The sequence below is a fragment of the Muntiacus reevesi genome, chromosome 18 (assembly GCF_963930625.1).
Source record: "Muntiacus reevesi chromosome 18, mMunRee1.1, whole genome shotgun sequence".
Lineage (NCBI taxonomy): Eukaryota > Metazoa > Chordata > Mammalia > Artiodactyla > Cervidae > Muntiacus > Muntiacus reevesi.
In genome coordinates, this window is record NC_089266.1 from 22,006,754 (window position 1) to 22,021,978 (window position 15,225).

At 45.3% G+C, this 15,225-nt stretch overlaps 1 protein-coding gene across 2 annotated transcripts; it reads right to left on the bottom strand.

Moving 5' to 3' along the window:
* Positions 1–1,076: 1,076 nt before the first annotated feature.
* Positions 1,077–13,219, bottom strand: MSL1 (MSL complex subunit 1). 2 transcript variants are annotated; one of them, XM_065910652.1, is made up of 9 exons: positions 12,127–13,219; positions 9,404–9,627; positions 7,974–8,356; positions 6,014–6,061; positions 5,497–5,561; positions 4,781–4,848; positions 4,254–4,378; positions 4,015–4,087; positions 1,077–3,621 (listed from the first exon to the last, which is right to left on the bottom strand). In XM_065910652.1, exons 1-9 carry the CDS (start codon positions 12,892–12,894, stop codon positions 3,531–3,533), a joined length of 1,845 nt encoding a protein of 614 aa, XP_065766724.1. In that variant the 5' UTR covers positions 12,895–13,219; the 3' UTR covers positions 1,077–3,530. The 2 variants fall into 2 exon arrangements, with proteins under 2 accessions (XP_065766724.1, XP_065766725.1); XM_065910653.1 differs by lacking the exon at positions 6,014–6,061.
* Between the last annotated feature and the right edge of the window lie 2,006 nt (positions 13,220–15,225).

Below are 15,225 nucleotides of genomic sequence, written 5' to 3' on the forward strand. Positions count from 1 at the left end.
CCGAGGAAGGTCACTATCATAGCACAGGACTCTGTCCCGTGTAATGCTTTTACAAATAATATGATCAAGGCTACTGATGCTTATCAAATTTATAGACAATATGAAACTAGACGGTATTATGAATGCCTTCAGAGATAGTCAGGATCCAAACAGAGCTCAACTGGTTAAACAAGTGGTCAAATGTGACAGCTTGTAAATACAGGTCCAAAAACCAACTGCTTGGGCTCAAAATGAAGGATATATGATTTTAAAAGTTTAAAAAAAAAAAAAAACCTAGAGGATCCTATCAATCACAAAGTAAATTGATACAGTAAGATTGCCAAATTTAGTGTCTAAATAAGTAAAGTGATAGTCTGCCACTTTGCGTTTCAGTTGTTTGGTCTGCATTCAATTTTTAAATGGCCATGAGCAAATTGTTCACTCATTCAGAGAACTGAAACATTCAAGATTCTTTTGAGGAACAATTGTTAAGAGCTCTGAATGTGAACCAAGAAGACTGGGACTGCCACAGCAAGGTATTTGAGGGACTATGAGGAAAGGAGGAATTGATTTTTTTTTTTTTTTTTGGTCACCTTGGAAAGCAAAGCAAGAACCAGTGGGCTCAAGTTACAAGAAGTTAGATTTTGTCAACGAGGAAGAATTCTCTAACATTTAGGAAAAACTGGACAGGAGAAAACGAAAGTGTCGGAGAAGCTGGATTTCATTTGTCTGGAATGTTGTCAGAGGGAAATCATGTACTTGGGTCAGACTACATGACCTATAAGGTCCTTCCAACTGAGGTTTTATTAATTTAGACACCAGGCAGCAGGCATCCTATCATCTCTTCTTTTTTTTTAATTGCCCGTTATCTGTAAGGAAGAACCCAGGACAAATAGAGATGGAACATACATTGTGTTCATACACAAATGGAAGTTAGTATCTCATATAAAAGGGAAAATGGAAAAAAAAAAAAAAGGGAAAATGGTGTTTTTCTATTTTGTGAAAGTGGATTTCTTTTTCTAGTCCTTTAAAATATCCAAGCAAAACTGTTTAATGCTTCCCAATAAATGTAATAAATTGAAGCAGAAGTTCAAAAATTAACAGCCACAATAGTTTATTTACAATTGAACTCTTTATAAGATATTTACAAGACAACCAATTTTACACATCAGAAATGGTATCAAAAGTATGAATTACAACACAGACAACAATATGAAATGGGCATAAAACAAAGCTGAAGTGGACAGACAAGCAATTTCTCTTTTTAATTTATTAACACTAGCTTAAACTTTGTTAAAGAAAGAAACGAAGAACTATGTTTTAGGAGAACGGCAGGGCCTTCACTTGAAGATTGAATTTCACAGTGTTGTATCCCATGTAGGGAAAAAATAAGACTAATTTCCCCCCACACTCTGACACACTGTCTTTTTGCTCTTGGAACTTTGCTCATCTACTCTCCAACCTCCTACTCAACAAAACTTCAACATATCCAAATCAAAGGAGAAGTAATCTAGAAGAGGCGGCAATAAAATAAAAAGATACTAGGTGGAGGGAAAACCAAGGAAATAGAATCCACATAAGTCTGGCCAAATAGCACCTCATGGATTCCTCTTAGTCTAACTTGAGTTCGGAATCTGGGAAGTCCCTTGGGTAGGAACAAACAAAGGTGAAATCTGCTAACCCATATCCAAAGGAAGCCAACAAATGCTGAAAATTAAGAAACTGAGAGGAATCAAGGAATAAAATAAAGAGACACTGACTGATCTTTTTTCTTCTTGGGCACATTTTAAAGGAACATAACATAGGTCAGAGTAGGAAAGCCAAACAGTTTGCCATATTAAAATGATGGAGAACAAAGAAAATCTGGCCTAGTTTTTCTAGAAATCTCCTTCCTGTCCTTAAGGTGTGAGATGAGAGCCCCTAGTGGAGTAAGTCCTATTTCTCTCTACATTCTTGCTGCAAAGAAGTTCACAGCAGGTTCCCTTGTGGAGAGCCCACTCTCCTAAGCAGATGGAGTTACAAATGAAAACCCATAGCCACACACACACACAAAGGAGAAATAAGAGCAGCAAGATCATCCAAGAATACTACATGTGCTGCCCGAGTAATTCCTTTAAAAGTCAAACTCAGGGAGCACAGACCAACATCTCACGAAAAGCTTTAGCAGTGGGAGGCCCCTGAGGAACTTTTTTCTTCCCTTCCCACAATGGTATCCCATTCTCTCATGCTCCACTGATGGGCCGGCCACACACCCTACATACCTTGGCTTCTCCTCTAAAAGTGCTAATAATCTGGGGACATATTCTCTTCAAGGATAAAAGCCCCTACCTTCTAGGAGATTAGACCCCTACTTGTTTTCATACAATAGTCCTGAAGACTAAAGAAAGGCAATTCCTATATATTTAAGACCAGAGGTCTTGGCTCTATTTTCCTTCCAGATAGTTACAGGGATCTTACACTGAGACCAAAGTGGCCTGGAGTGCTGTCCTGAAATTTTTTAACAAAATGGGGGAGGTGAGGGTTGGGAGGGGGGAACCAAGATGGTACACATACAAATCTATTTTTACAAAATGAACTGGAGAAGCTCATTAGGTACATCTGTTTGTTTCAAGATGTAGACATTTGCCAGCCAGAGGAAGCCCATATTTCCACATACATCCCCACCCTCCCTAAATCTCTAACCCACCACCAAGAGCTCAGCTAAAAGGATAAAACCCAACTAAGGAATACTCAAGAGGCGATGTGACACAAAGACATCTGTACAGGATCTGGCATGCCATTCCCAAACACCAACTGCTTTTGTTTAGAGCCATTAACTGGCCCCAAACTAACCATCTTCAGTCTCTCTTCAGAAGATTATATTCTTGAGGGGTGGGGAAAAAAATTCAGTTGCCCATTAACTTAAGAAAATAATCACAGCCAAACATCCCTTCCCACATGGCTGTATCACAGAACAGTTTTAAGAAAACAACTGTGTTTTTAGATATTTATCAACCAACTCTCCATTATCTTTTCTACCCTGTGAAGATGACTTGCTTCATCACGTCACTTGTTATTCCTCATCTGGTCCTTAAGCTCCTGGTGAAATTTTGTTTTGTTTTTAGGGTAAAAACCACTATACTCATACTATAAGGAAGGGTATACGGGGCGAGAAGAGTGCCATGCAGGCACAACTCTAAAGGCAGGGGTTGCTTCATCTTCCGCAAGTCTAATGAAGAGAGCCCTTTTACCCCTTTTACATAGGCAAATGTAAAGAAGCAGACCCCTGAAGCTTCCCAAGTCTGCCATCCTATAGATTTAAGTTGAGAACTCATTTCCCCAAAAAGGGAAAAGAAATCCCAATCACCCTCCACAATTCACAATTAGCCCAATGAAGGAGTTTTTGTGAAATCAGAGTGATGAAAACAAAACCAAGATCAGGGGAGTATGGAAGGGCATTTTCAGCGAATGGTAACATACATAAGGACATAGGTCACACATACAGGTCTCTGCCACTCTCTGGGAATGGCATGCTACAACTATCTGAAGACAGAAGGTTCTTGCCAGCATAGCTATTTCCTACACGTCCGATGAGGTGTTTGCTTCTTCTGGATCTCCAACCTGCATCGGCTACGCTCATCCAACCAGGGCAGCTCAAAATTCCTGGCAAAAAAAGAACAAGGAAATCAACCTGCAAGACTAGAAGAAATTCAGGATGGACATGAGACTAAGTCAAAGAGAGACAGTATACCCTTCACTACTCATAGCCCTGACTCCCAAGTCCCAAGTTTGGAGTGTCTTTCTTGCCTCAAAGTCAGAGCAACGGTGACTGAAAGAGACTGAAAATCTATTTCTAAATCAAAAAGCAGTCCTCCTAATTCCTGGCTTGGGAATCTTATCATTGTAAAAGCTAGTGGCCCAGGTAGCCTCATTTCTGTCAAAGAGCCATGGCCATCCCTAAGCCAACTATTCCACCTTATATTGAAGCTTTCATGAAGTCTGAAAGGGAAGTGAAGTGCACACCACCTGAGAAGAGGGAAAAAACTTTATACTTACTGTGGAGTTAGTTTTGGTAATGGTCGTCCGAATGCTACAACAGGCAAGAAGGGGGTAATCATCAAACTTTCAACTATGGAAGAAAGCCAGATGGGACCTTGTTAGTGACATAGATGGAAAATATCTAGCAACTATACCTCTTCCAAAATACCACATTCATTCAGAGCAAGTTGTATCCTGAAGCCTTGTACCCTTTTTCTTCTCTGAGACACTTACTCTCTTAGATAAACAAGACTTACCATCATCTGGCTCAGGGAAAAATGAGGTAACCTCGGGCTCAGATTCCTGAATTCCTTTCTTTTTATACATTCTGAGCTGCAGTCGCTGTAAAATTCTTTGTTCCCTGATCCTCTGAATATCCCATCTGGGAAAAACAAACCAGACAAAGAAAACAAACAAACCCAATATTACTGAAAACCTGCTCTATAAAGGCAACTCGTATAATCCAGATGCTAGGGAGATCCTGGCTGAGACTTCTAGATGAGGGGATGGGGGGCGGGGAAGTAGGGGGTAAAGAGAACTGTCTGTTTGATTAAGGAAGAGCTGTTTAGGTCTAGCAGTCTGGATCATGTGTTAGTGTTTCCCACAAGAAAAAGAGGCCAAACATCTTTAACTATAACAATAACCGCTTCAAAACTGTGATACTCAATTAGGAAAGTCAGTAATTTAAAAGTATTAAGAGCTACTGGGCTCCCCTCAGCATGGATGAGAGACGTCACAGTCCTATAGGCTCAACCGTTCCCAGAGTGAACATCTCTAGCCTCACCTTTTCCTTCTCTTCTCATCCAGCTCCAGTTTTGCATGCCTCTTCGAAAACACACTGTCATCCAGGTTCTGTGTAAAGAATAGCAGCTGATAAGCTATTTATCACCATGTGACATGTATACTCATTTCCAGCTTCCAGGCATAAAAATTCTTTCACCTTCAGGTCCCACCTGAGTCTGTGAGTTCTATGGGTATCATGGGAAACTCCTGGTAACAAAAATCAACAAAACACATACTCCTATCCCCACTCCTACCCTTGTAGAATCTCCATATTTCAAAATCATTTCTATAACTTTCCAAAGTGAAAGTCACATAAAATTGAAACAACCTTTCAGACTGCCACAAACCCTCCCTACCACTATACTTTTACAAGGGTATGAGTTTAAAGAAAGTATCAAATTTTCAAAAGGCAACTGAGCTTGGAATATGTAATTCTGTTTCTGAGTGGTACATGCCTAACTTTTCTACTTAGCATGAAACCTAGCTCTGTTTTGAATATTCACTAGCTACTTATCTTTTAATAAATCACTTAGCCATTTTAAATCTCAGTTTTTTCATCTATACAACAAAGGAGTTGGATTTGATAATCTCTCAAGTTACCTTCTGGCTTCAGAATTCTGTTTAACCCATCCACACAGTTATTAAGACATATTCAAGTTATACCCCTATTTCTATCTCTCTCTCACTCCCTTCTACTGACAGGTCTTGGGTACCTACCTCCAAAAGGTCTGAAGGATTTGGGTCCCTTAGAGGCTCTACTGAGTGGTCCCTCCAAGAAGGAACTGGAAAGAAAAAAAAAAAGAAAAAGAAAGGGAGGAGGGGTGGAACCACCCTTAAATCCAAGGTCACACAACCTACTATTCACTAGGACAAGAAGCCTCTCCCCAGATAAGACAAAGTTACCAAGTGATAGGAATCCATTCTATGGCCTCACCTGAAGCCATATTCAGTGTCCTTGCTATGGTATTCAAAGAACCTAAAATGCCATTGCAGTCTGCCAAACACAGGATCACAAAAAACCCTAAACCAATACCTGACAATTCATATAATGGATGCTATTGCAGTTCCTGAAAAACAACTGAAATTTGTAGTCATTTTGAAGTCTATAGTGTAATCACATACCAAGGAATCTCACTCTCCCCCATCCAACTGATGGGGGATGCAACTCCCAACCATCCACCATCCCACCAGCCCCCACCCCAGGCCCAGTCAATATAATTCCTATTCTACTCACCAGCCAAGACTGAAGTTTCTCCTGCAACACTTGATGGCATCAGACACCCTAAATAATGCAGGAAAGAAGAATCATCTCAGTGTAAAAAGAAAAAAAGCCCATACCCAAAATGGAGGAAAGGATCATCACTGATGTTCTCACTAGGAAGCCATTTTGTTTTTTTTTTTTGAGTTGCTCTTTTGAGAATTTCTCTCTGGGGGAGGGGAAGAGGGAACAACAGACAAAAGAAAAGAAAATAAGCCCACCACTTTTTTTTTTTTTACACTGAGACGACTTCTTTTCTTCATTATTTAGGGTGGTTTCCCTGCAACAGTTGATGGCCAAGGATATCAAACCTTAAACTCAGAACATGGCAGGTGAGTAAAAGTTGACCCTATTTTTCAAATAAAAGATCAGTGTTCTCAAAACTTACACATGTAGTCTTCTTAAACAGCTCCCTCCTCCCTCCAAACAAACTACCTTGCTGGTCCAGCCTGAACAACATGCACAAAGACTTTGGCTTCCTTAGAATAAGCCATTGAGACTTCCTCTTGAAATAGGGGTGTCCAGAATAAGGATTCACACATTTATTCACAACTCAGGCTCCTCAAAGGACTGGGATCCCCCCAATCAGACTCTTTCTGTACTGCTAGACCCACAATATCAGAGGTGTTTGGAATTTTCTGTACTACAGCAGAAAGGGTTTTCAAAAACAGCCAGTCACACAGAACAGCTCCGGACCAAGCCATTTCTCAATCCCGGATGGGAAATTGCTTCACGGTTTCTCTTGTCACACAGCATTGCCATGGCAGCAAGAAGGTTAACCATTAAGGATGAACCTGTTCAACTGACTGAACCAACAAAAAACCCAAACCTAGATCAGGGTCCTGGTCTATCTATGTACTCAAATGTAAGGCCTAATGAATTTTAGATAATGAAGAAGAGTAATCTATCTTCCCCACTTAATTTTGTCACCAGAACAGCCAAACAAAAGCCTGGAGAATGCTCTTGTCTTATTGGAATGGATTCCCATACCCAGCCCTACGAGGGCAAGACACATCAGTAGAAACTCAGGACCGTGACTCTATCCAAGAAGGCTTCCCCACCATCACCCCGGAGCACCCACAGTGACTGTCATAGACTAACATTACACGATTGAAGGCACATTCCAGTTACTGGTTGATGTAGGAGATAGGGGAGCATCTCTGTACGGAAGCCATGAAGAACAAAAAGGGAATGAAGACCAAGGTCCCATACCCCACACCCATCCCAAGCAGCTCAGATATCCCAAGATAGTCCTTATTGTTTGAAAAATAGTTTGTAGACCATTTTATTTAAATATATGAACAACCAATGGGCTACTGCAATCCAAGTAAACTCTTCACATTTAGAACCTTTGTGAAGTATAGTGAGATATAGTAAGACTGTTGGTCTTTGGCAGATTCCTCCTGCCCCCCAGACCGGGACACAGAGATACAGATAAATGTTTATATAGTTAAAGAGCGGAGGCCCAGGTGAAATTCCCCACCCCAAGCTGGCTCCCCAACCCAAAAATTACCATTGGCCCCTGAGAACACCCAAAGACCACCCTCCCAGGTTTCACACAGTATCAATTGCAGGAACAGTCGTGCATGGCAAAGTATAAGTTCTATGCATTTCACAGCACAGAAAACCCTTCTTTCAGAGGGCATGCAAGTTGCCGGAGATTACACCCCCGAGTCTGGTGCTCTTGTGATGAGCAACTTACTGGCAAACACATCTCCCAGTGTTGTAAGCAGGCAAATACATTGAGCACATTTTGCTGTAATTCCATCTATTTGCAATGCCTGCACAGTGTCTGTCTCTGGCTGTTAACTTACTCATTCTTGACAGAACTCTGCTTTATTGATTGCACTTTTTTAAAAATGCCAAAGGCATTTTCACACTTGTTAGCTTGACCGCCACCACTAGGGTATAAGAGCAAGTGTTCTCTATGCCTTACTTGCTACAGTCTCCTCCTTCTTTGGAGAGGATTCCCGTAATGGTAACGGTGATGGGGGAGGCTGGTGCCAACGACACAAATACATTTCTGTGGTGGAAAGGTACGGCAAATCTTCTATCTCACTTGAGAAGGCTTTCTCCTTGGGATGGGTGCTGGGTCCCTTCTGGGGAGTTGAGAGTCTTGGCGGGGTGTCCACTGAAGACCGGGGCTTTTCTGGAGTTTCTTGGCTCCTCAATTCACGTTTACAAACAGTTTCAGATAAGGAACCACAGGGTTCCTCTTTAACAGGAGAGTGCTTAGGAGTTTTTGTTTTGACTTTTGAAAATTCAGGAGCCAGCTTTTTAACAGGAATCTTTCTTTCTGTACTTCCAAATGGGGATTTCCTATTAGATAGGGAAGAAAACATTATAGAATTTTATTGACCCTTGAATAAAATCTGATTTGATTACATTTTCAGGCAAGAGAACTAGCTTGCTCCAAAATGACCAGTATTCAAGTATCTAAATATCTGGGTTCACTTGGCTGTCATGAGCAGGAACAGCCTCATGCTTAACAATATGTATAATAAGCCCTTAGTAAACGTTTGTTGAACAAGTGAGTTTCCATGCTTAAGAATCTCTACTACTATTCTATTGACTATTAAATCTAAAAAGGTTCCTATTTTATTCAAGATCCTTTCGCTAACATCAGATGCCTCCACTCTGTGGTCTATTTCATTCCTGCCAACCAGACGCCAGTCTTATCCCACCCCCCTATTCCTATACCGTGTTAATTACAATCATTTTTTCTTGCTATCTTCTGATTTTCTTTCTCCCACCAGTCTACACACACACAAACGCACACTTCCAGAATGTCATCTCCTTTCCTTTTTACCAACCTAAGTTCTATACTTTTTCAAGATCCATTTCTTCCTTAAACTTTCACTATCCTTAATGCACAATAATTAATCTCTGAATAGTCTGTATCACTGTTGTCCATCTGCATATTTTATTGCAGTTTAATTCTGAGTTTTCAAAATTTATGCTATCCTTATAGCTAGACTAATCTTTTCGAGTCCAAGGGCAGTTAGAGCTTACTTTTTTTTTTTTAGAGCTTACATTTTTAACATCTGCCAGTGCCTAAAGCAATGAAGGAATTTAACACTTCCTAACTTGAAGTGAAGGGCTATAGTTTTAAGAAATTCAGCTGTCACATTCGCTGCCCATTCTCTTTATGATGTATACTGCATTCTGTAATTACTACTGTGACCAAAATGTTTCTAACAGACTTTTATAGCCCACACAAGGATGTTTCAGTTTCTCAGTACAGAAGACCTCGTGATTCAAGATACAGTTGTATTAAAACTAATTCCTAAGTCCTCACCCCTTACTCTCAGTCACTGCAAACAAGTGACCTCAAGTCCAGACAGTGTAACAAAGTTATCAGCACACCTTTTGTGTCCCTTTCCACTCCGCCCACAGGAGAAAGGCTTGGGAGGCAGAGTCTGGGTTGTCTCAGAAAGCTCCGGTTGGCACTCCAGTTTAATTTTCTCCGATAGCTCCGTTTCCTCTCTTTCTTCAGTTTCATAGCCCTGAAACAGCTTGTGCCTTTCTTTCTCGTTATCCTTCTTTACCAGCTGCATCCGCCTTTCCATACGTTCAATCCGAGCAAGGAGCTAAAAAAGACAGCGGCAAAATGCAGACTTAAAAAACAGAAAAATTAAACTCAGGTACTTATCCCCATTCTGGAATCAGTCTGGTCTTCTGTCTCTTTCCATGAACCACAGCAATTCAACTTATTTTTAACAGGCAGACATAATCTGAATAGATTTTCTTAATCACAATAGAGAAGACAAGGTGCACTGGTTAATTTTAGGAGCTAACGTAGTTGGGGAGGGACATGGGGGAATTTGTAGTTCATTCTTCTGAAAAAAAAAAAAAAATCCTCTTCACTAGGAGAGGCCACAACATGCCTTTTAAATGGCACAGTCTCTGCTACTGCTAACATGTGGCTCCAAGTCAGTTTGGGAGTTTCCAGAATTAACCTTAATGTTCTTTTAGGAGGCCCTGAAGTTCTCCAAACACCATCATCTCTACTTCCACTCAAAAATGCTACACACGAGGGCAAAGTCCAGGCAGTACATTGAGACAGAATTAAAAGCTCACACAATCACAGTGCCACTAGGAATTGCAATGTTATTTGAAAGGGGGTACAGTGGGGTGGGGAGATGCCACCTAAACTGTGAACACTCAATTTGGAAGACTTATAAAAAGAACCAGTACCCATAAGTCCCATCAATCATCAAATATACATATTGCTTTGCATTTGAGATAACAGAAAAACTTATACCTATTTATTTAAATATTGAAAAGTCTTTTGATTCTAATAATTAAAGGGAGGACCACATGACCAAACACAAAATGGAAGTCTATTATCATTGAAAATTTCACATTAAAATGTTCTGAGAAAAGACGCCAACTGTGCTACTTATACTCTATAACAAGAAGTTTATTTGGGTTAGACAGTGATATTAATGTTGACTTCATTACATCCACTTAGCTGCACAGATTTCACGAGAGGCCAAATAACAACTGGAATAAGAGAAACAAGCTTAACCAACACTAAGACTGCAATACACAACAGAGGCAGTGAATGCCAAGTTCAAACTGACACTCTATCCTTAACTCACCCCACTTTTCCTGCCTAGGAAAATCTGCAAAAGGGCTATTACCTCAGGAACTGAGCAGAAACCACAATCAGCAGAGAGCCCCCTGTCAGCCACACTCTCATTTCATCTCCTTCTGTTTTGATTCAGAGCCTTAACATTACTTAAACACATTTGTTTGTGGATGACACTTCCTTGATTTCTTCTCCTTCACTGGTCGTCCTCTTCCCGACTCCCCCCTCCCAAGTCAGGACATGATGTGTTGTAATTACAGTACCATCACACCCCTAGACTGCAGTACAGTAGCTGAGCAGTGCCACCTCCACATTGAGTAACTTCCACAAATCAACACCACGAAATATTTTAATGAGACCGGCCCCAGCTCCCATTCCACCTTGCAGAATGCATTCTCTAATAAAACAGTTGCTGCCTGAAGAGATTCATTTGGAAAGCAAACAAAATGAATAGCCCTCTGCTCCCTTGCTCAGCCCTTGGCGCACACAACGCCAGAGAGAGAGAGGGAGGGAGAAAGAGACAGAGACTGCTGCAGCCTGAACACAACAATTGTAGAAAACATGTTTATTTTTAGGCAGCTGTAAGGTATGCTAGCACTATAATATCCCACCACCACAGCTTTCCTGATATCTGGAGTATGTTTTAACACATCAGGTGCTCTTAACTACTGCTTCAAGGGTAATAAAATAAAATAAAACAAGCCTATATAGTCATGCTCCTCAGAAGTACAAAGAAATAATAAATGACTTCCCTACACCTTAAGATTCTAATATAGGGGGAAAATTTTTGGTCTACTTAATACATCTAATAAGCTTAATTTCCCCTGATGCCTTAAAAGCCTTCCAGTTTCTAAACACTCTGCTTATTATACAAGGGAGCTGGTCAGTAGGTCATGTTTTATAACTCAGATTCCTATTAAAACAAAAAAACTGTCTGAAATCAAAGGTGATGATTCTCCTAATATCATTTTTAAAAGCTAAAACAGGATTCCACTGTGAGTCACCTCAACCCTTCTGCCAATGAAAAGGCCTACTACTCTATCTAGATAAAGATGCTACAGCAGTGCTTAGAGCAACAGCTGCTATGGCCCTCTTCTCCAGAATGCATTTCTAACGCAAAGCTCTTTAATTTAACCCCTTCCATAAAGCAACCACATATGCATCCCACCTTTTCATTTTCCAACCCCTCACAAATCAGGTCTTTTCCCACTCAACGTCTTTCCCACAAGTCTGGGGCTGTCATTTTAAATTAACCCTTTGGCACCTGAAACCTCCCCTCCCCCTCCCCCTGGGAGGTTGCCCTTTAACCCTTCCCTCTAACCCAACGTGTCTGTGAGCCTGGCTCCCAAGGACCCAGCAACTGAGAAGACTCCTTTGCTGGTGGCCGACCTCCTTACCCCTAACTCAGGGATACCTTAACCTCCTACAGCCCCCTTCCCCCGAGCATGCGCATAACTCGCTCCTCGTCCCGAACGCAGATTAACCCTTCCCGTACCGTGTCTCTCTCTGACTTCAGCTCCTCGATCTCCTTTTCCTTGGCCTGCAGCTGCTGCTGCTGCTGTTCGATGAGGTCCAATTGCAGCAGAAGGATCTGTTTGAGGCAGGCGGCCTGACTGGAAGCTCCAGAGCCGCCGCCACCCCCGAGAGGGCTCTTCCTCATACTCTTCCATCGGCCCTCGCTGGCCGCCAGGGTCCCGGCGGCGGCGGTGGGCGCGACGGGTGGCGGCCCGGGCAGAGGTAGTGGTGGGGGTCCCGCCGGGTCCGAGGCGGTGGCAGCTGGGGGAGCCGCCCCACCCTTGTCCCCAGCCCAGGGCGTAGGCTCTTTGGCCGCCGCCACGAGAGAGCCCGTCTGAATGGGCAGCACCGCCTGATACTTGGGTCGGGGACTGCAGCCGGCTCCCGCTGCCGCTGGCTCCCCCCCAATGCCAGCTTGTTTGGTAGCCGGGGGTGGACAGGGCAAGGGCACCGAGCCGCCCCAGCTCTCTTCCTGCTGCCCGGGGGCCGCCCCGGCCGGGAGTAACAAGCCCCGGCCCTTGCCGCCGCAGCCGGCCGGTGAGGGCGCGGGGCTCCCGCCCTGGGAGGAGGCCAGTGGGGGCCCCGGCTCCTTGAGCTTACGGTGCCGGGGGAGGAAGTGGGCTTCGGCCGCCCCAGGTTCGTCCTCGGGCCCGCCCAGCGCCGCAGCCCGCTCGTAGTCCAGTCGCTGCTCAGGGTTGCCGCCGGCAGGGGCCGCGGCCGCCTTGAACACTGCGGATCTCATGGTCATAGTGGTCCGGAGCAGCGTCGGGGACCAAGACGAAGGAGGGGGTGGGGAAGGGGTGAGGTGCGGGGGGTCGAGGACGGAGGAGGGGGAGGGGAGTTTGGCGGGCTCGCCTCAGCAGCGCGGCAGCAGGCCTCGGCTAGCGCGGCTCCTCCGGGGCCCGGGCGCCATCCCGCCGGCGTGCGGAGAAGTGGAGGCCGCGGCTGAGGCCCGCCGCCGGCCCATGGGGGCCTCGCCGCCGCCTCTGCTGCCGCCGCCGCCGCCTTCGCCTCAGAGGCAGAAGCTCGCACCCAGCCGCCCCCGAGCTCATCCCCGGAGCTCGCTTCGGCCCCCCCTGGCCCGGCCGGGCCCGCCTCGTCTCCCCACCCCACACCCCCCCTTCCCCGCCCCGGCCCCCCGCCCCGGAGCTCGCCTCAGCCGCCCCGAGCCTCCATTTCCCCCCCCCTCCTCCTCAGGAGGGGGTGGGAGGGATGGGTCCGCCCAAAGCCCTCCTACTACGGGAGAGAGTCTGTCGCCTCACCCGGGGGTCTCCGGACTCGGGGTCCCCCTCCCCCACAGTCACCCCAGACGCCTCAGCGTTTCCCTTTAAAAAAACCGAGCCGCTCGGAGCCGCCACAGCCGCAGCCGCCGCCGCCGACCGGAGGGCGCATGCGCCGGGAGAGAAGCAGGCGGGAGTGAACCGGGAGCCGAGAGGAGGGAGGCGGGCCGCGCTATTGTGAAAGGGGCCGCTGTCGCCTGAAGGAGGGCGGGCTGGGGGCCGCGGGGGCCCCCGGCGCGGGGGGCCGGCGAGGGGAGGCCGGGGATAAGGGGCGAGGACCGAGGAACCCGCGGAGCGGCGGGGTGAAGGTGGGCTGCCGGAGGAGGGGCGAGCCGGGGGAGGGTCCGGAGGAGGGAAGAAAGGGCGAGGGCGGCGACGGGCTGCAGGCGAATGCTGAGGCTCCCGGAGAGAGAAGCGCGAGAGAATGGAGTTGAGAGGAAGGAAGGGGGCTTCGGGAGGCAGATACGCCCTCCGTGGAAGTGTATCCAGCGCTCCATGTACCCCCCCCTGCGCTGGGCGAACCCTTTCCCGGGCACGTTGGCAACAGGCCTGGCTCTCACCGGAGGGGCCCCACGGCCCTGCGCGCCGCCTGGACCAGAGTTAGGATGCAGGCTCCTGTTTGAGCCTGTGGGTGTTTCCTGGACATAGAATTCTAACCCCTCCACCCCTGCGCTCCCCAGCAACCCCACACTGGTTTGGGAGAAAATGAAGTTCTTTGTCTCTAAGGGACCCAGACCAGAAACGGAGGGGATCTCTGGTACCCCGAGGGAGTAAAATCCATGATGTCTGCTGCCTAGGGAGTTGTTGCCACCACCTCCCTGGAATGAAGTATTGCCAACTACCAACAGTTCTTTCCCAACGGCCATCTCCCCAGACTTCTTAAGTCACTTCTAGCGTCTTCTGGGGGCGTTCATGAAGGACTGAGGCAAAACAAGTCTCAGAAGGGACCTTTACCTTTACGGAGAATAGAAATACTTTAGGGTATTAACCTATGCTGAGTACTTTGTCCTCCCTGTGTTCATTTTGTGCCTGTCTGTCTGAACTTTCAGGCAGCTTTAGCCAACAAGTCCTCACAGAATTTCTCCTGGAAAAAACTTTTAAATAGTTTTTATTGATTTTTCTTTTCTGTTAAGGTGAGTTTTTTTTTTTTTTCCAGTCTATGTGGAGATGACTAACATTTGGCCTCATGTGAAAACCTCTAATTGAAACTGTGTCTCTGCCCTGTGAGCTCAGAGCATGAAGCACTGCAAACTTTAAACAAATGGATGGGAATGTGCTAAGAAGCCAAGGAAGCCACAGCCCTCTTCTACCAGACTATATGGCCTCAGATCTGCAAAGGGAGTATTTGGAGTTAGGGATACCAGTGAAGTGGGGGCCATGTGTGGCAGGAGGCATAGAGAATATGGTGATCTTTTTCAGTGTCAAGACCTTCAATACCATCTCTACACTGCTTATGTGCTCAGTCATGTCCGACTCTGCGACCTCAAGAACTATAGCCTGCTAGGCTCCTCTGTCCATTTTTAAGGCAAGAATACTGGAGTGGGTTGCCATTTCCTACTTCAGGGGATCTTCCCGACCCAGGGATCAAACCCGAGTCTCTATACTGGCAACTCCTAAATTTAGATCTTCTTCCTAGGCTCGTTCCCTCACTCCAAAATCATATATTCAGATGCCTAGGAAACATATCCATTTGGACGTCTAATAGGCATTTCAAACTTGTGTCTAAAATCACACTCCTGAATTTGCCTCACCTAAATCCTGCTTCTTCTATAGCCTTCCTCTCTCTCTCACTTCATATC

Coding starts and splice junctions, on each gene's coding strand:
- MSL1 (XM_065910652.1), bottom strand. CDS start 12,894: ATGACCATGAGATCCGCAGTGTTCAAGGCGGCCGCGGCCCCTGCCGGC. Junction 9,628..12,126: donor TGAAGTCAGAGAGAGACACG/GTACGGGAAGGG, acceptor TGTCTTTTTTAG/CTCCTTGCTCGGATTGAACG. Junction 6,062..7,973: donor GAAGGAGGAGACTGTAGCAA/GTAAGGCATAGA, acceptor TGCATTATTTAG/GGTGTCTGATGCCATCAAGT.